Here is a 3744-nt window from a genome sequence, read left to right on the forward strand (position 1 = left end):
CCCATAAAGCTAAGGTGAAATTTCCTACTATCACAAATGGAATTAACAACACAGATAATACTGCTATCAGTGCCCTCTGGCTTGCCCCTTCTTTCTGTGGTGTCTTGATGCCAAGGGGCTATTTAGAAGAAGGATTTCTTCATTTACCAAATATTTACTAAGCAGCACTATGTGTCAAACACATAAAACTACCAGCCTAGGATAATCAGGACATCTATAAAATAGTCCAAACAAAAGCTAAGGCATATTTTTCCCATGTCCACCCTAGAAATAATAAAATCATATACCTTTATAATTATGGTTATTTGTAATACTTACTACACATGAAATGTTTTTCTTCTCGTGTAATTTTAGTTTTAATATCACATGATTCCTCACATTCTTCCTTATAAACAGTATCATTTCTCTTACTTTCATCTTTTATATGAGATACATTTTCTACAATGTTAACTACTGGAGAATCCTTTATAATAAAAAAAACAGAAATAAGAAAAAATATATGAAGCACGTTATATGGTCTAATTGCACAATAAATAAAAAGACTAAAGGGAAAAGATGAGATGTAAGGACATAAAAATGATTATTAGAAAAAAAAACATGTTAATAAATTGGTTAGTTCAAACTTCCAGAAATAAACCTTATGGGTAGATTTGAAGTATGAATAATAAGTGTATGTTAATTCAGTACTTTTGTTCTCTTTTCTTCTCAAATTTCAAAAGGACTTACAGTCATCCCTTGGTATCCACAGGGATTGACATCCAAATCTACAGTTGCTCAAGTCCTCATGTAAAATGGCATAGTATTTGCATATAAACTATACATATCTTCCTGCATACTTTAAATTATATCTAGATGACCTGTAATGCCTAATTAATGTAAATGCTGTGTAAATAGTAATGCTGTATTATTTAGGGAATAATAACAGATGAAACCATCGTAGGCCTAACTACACGATAAACATAGCAACAATGTAACTCTTTCCCTAAATATTTTCAATCTACAGTTAGTTGAATCTGTGGATGTAGAACCCGTGGGTACAGAAAGCCAACAGCACTTAGAGTCTACGGTCTATAACCATGGCTGTGTGGCTTTAACGTTTGCACATTTGGGGGTGTGATACTGTGCTGAGCCATCCCCCTTTTAGGAATCTGCAATTTTAAGTTCCTTGAACATGGACTAAGAGGGTTCCGTACAACATTTCTATGCCAAATGGACTTTCTGCCACCAGTTATTAGGAATCATATTGAGGAGTAGAGGTTGAGGAATGTGTAAGAGAATTGTCACCTTTGTGTAAGCTAACAATTTAAAAGTAAAATACTCAGGTTTGAAAGGTAGCAATAATAACAGAAAAAAAGCATGGAATTTTGCTTTGCAAAATTAACAACAGATGTCATTTTAAAAAGCAAACTGCAGCTGTCATTCCAACAATATCTACTCTGTTAGTACTCTGGTTTCTTCAATGTTAAAATACTCTTTGATAGAAGTTATATCGATTTTAATGCTAAGTTATATTTCTTTAATAACAAGCTTTGTCCTCCTTAGACCTGGATATTGAGAGAATGATAAACATATTTTGTTACATAGATTTATTTTTAACTTCTTGCTCCTTCTCTTCTACTCCTATAATAACTGACATACCAGATGTTTTCAAAAACCTACATTCTAGGTTATTTTTTTCAGATTTAAATGAGATTCTTAAATAGTATTTTAGAGAATTAGATTATTAATATTTCTGTAGCTTAACCTTGGAACTTCAGAATTTGGTATCTATAGAGTAGTAAATACATTTCATAATGTTTGAAAATATATAAACCAATATTTAAATATGTAACATTCAAATCACCATCTCTTCATAGTATTATCTACACTATATTAAGTTATTACTCTGACATTATTTTAAATAACATTTTCTAACATCCTAGGTAACCACTCACAGACTATATTGGAAATGTGAAAATTTATAGAATAGTGTTTTTATAAGTGAAGTGAATCTTTTTTTTTTACTTACCAGATAGTTCATTATCAAAGTTAATCAGAAAGTTGATGGCTAGTTTTTAACCTAGGCCTGCAATTTGAATAAAATATTTTCACAAGAAATAGGTTAAGAGTCAATCCTCAGTTTATGGTTTCCTACATTTACAAATAACATCATTTAAGCAGAGTTTCAACATTTCTAAATAAATACTTTAATTTTTCCATAAATTATATTGGGTGGTATAATTAATCTTTTCAAACATCTAATATAAGTATTTAAAACCATATAATCATGCTTTCCTAGCTAAAATAATATTGCTGAAATTCTTACCGTAGATTGATGTACACAGTTACCTTGTATAGTTTCTCCACAAATAAAAATACATATATTAAAGAACAAGAGTGAGACTTGGGAAAGATACATTTTTCTTGGAGAAATAAAAAAACTTCTTCAAATATCAGTCAGCTCTCTGTGGAAAGAACTACAGTGCATAGAGTCTTGAGTCAAAAATTTCTGGAAAGTGTACAACAAAAACAGAAGCCAATACTTACTGGTTTCCATGCCTTCATTCAAAATAGCACCCTTCACATAAAAAACAAGGTAGCTTCTAGAGATGCTGTCATTTGAAGTTATAAATCCCCCCCTTTTTTTTCACTACAGGTATTCATTATAAATCCATGCCTTTTTATTATGAGCAATAAATAGCTAGATCATGAATTTATAAAGTCACCTAGTTTTTATGAGTCAGATTTTTTTTTTGCATTAGAAAAAAATGCCTTTGATAAGATATACCTCAATAATTATGAGCCAGTTTGAATAAAAATGATAAGTGGAAATAAGTGATGGTGTGGAAATAGTTTTACATTGGAACTATTTCTACAAAATGCTAAGTAGAAATTTAATCAATGAGGACATTCAGAGTAGATAGATAATTCAGAGTTAAAATATGCTTCTAACTGAATTTAGCTATCAATAATGGTTGTATTAACCTCATAAATGCCAAATATCTAGGACTCTAATTGATGTGTATGTTTTATATCTAGATTGTTAAAACTTAAAAGTTTTTGAACATACGGGAACTGTTGTTATTGAAAATTACCACGCTCTGAAAGTTGATAGATCAATGTCTGTGACAAGTCTTCATTTTCCCATACAATGCCTCCTTCTCTTCATTATGCAAATATAACTAAGTCTTCTCTCTCTTAAAATTAAGAGGCAAAGCAAAACTTTCCTGAGTCTTGCTTCCTATTCAAGGCTTTATTTTCTCTATTTCCTGTCCTAGTCTGAGAACCACAGAGCAGAAACCATCCTTTTTATAGTTCTAGCATAGTGATCCTATCTAATAAAAGACAAATAGGGTAATTAACGGTACCTCCGATACGCTTCCCATTGGTTAATCAGGGCGATATACAAATTAATTGCCAACCAAGATGGCGGCCGGCAGCCACGCAGCTGAAACTAACATGAGGCTTGGTTGCTCCAGTGATGGAGGAAGCCAAGGTTCCCGGCCTGCCGTGGCCCGGCTCTGAGCTCCAGATGCAATAATGTTTCAATTATAGAAGCTAAACAAACCCAGATACCTGCTTTCAGCCAGCCGAGGTCTCAGAGCTGGAACTGCAAAAGTGTTTCAATTATAGAAGCCAAACAAACCCCAGATACCTGCTTTCAGCAGCCGAGGCCTCAAGCTGGAGCCAGGCCTCAGAGCTGGAGCCAGCTCTCAGCTCCAGTGACAGCCATAGAAGGTAAATAAATCCCAGAATAAAAAAAAA

General features: G+C 32.8%; 1 protein-coding gene across 1 annotated transcript in view; it reads right to left on the minus strand.

The window, feature by feature from the left end:
* Positions 1-2454, minus strand: part of ANGPTL5 (angiopoietin-like 5) — a 19276-nt gene extending 16822 nt beyond the window's left edge. The window contains exons 1-2 of the mRNA XM_014544572.1: positions 2306-2454; positions 319-463 (exon numbers count right to left, since the gene is read on the minus strand). Coding sequence (XP_014400058.1) covers positions 319-463; positions 2306-2398 — 238 coding nt within the window. The 5' untranslated portion in view covers positions 2399-2454. The remainder of the gene's footprint in view (positions 1-318; positions 464-2305) is intronic.
* Positions 2455-3744: the final 1290 nt, after the last annotated feature.

The sequence above is a fragment of the Myotis brandtii genome, unplaced genomic scaffold (assembly GCF_000412655.1).
Source record: "Myotis brandtii unplaced genomic scaffold, ASM41265v1 scaffold37, whole genome shotgun sequence".
Lineage (NCBI taxonomy): Eukaryota > Metazoa > Chordata > Mammalia > Chiroptera > Vespertilionidae > Myotis > Myotis brandtii.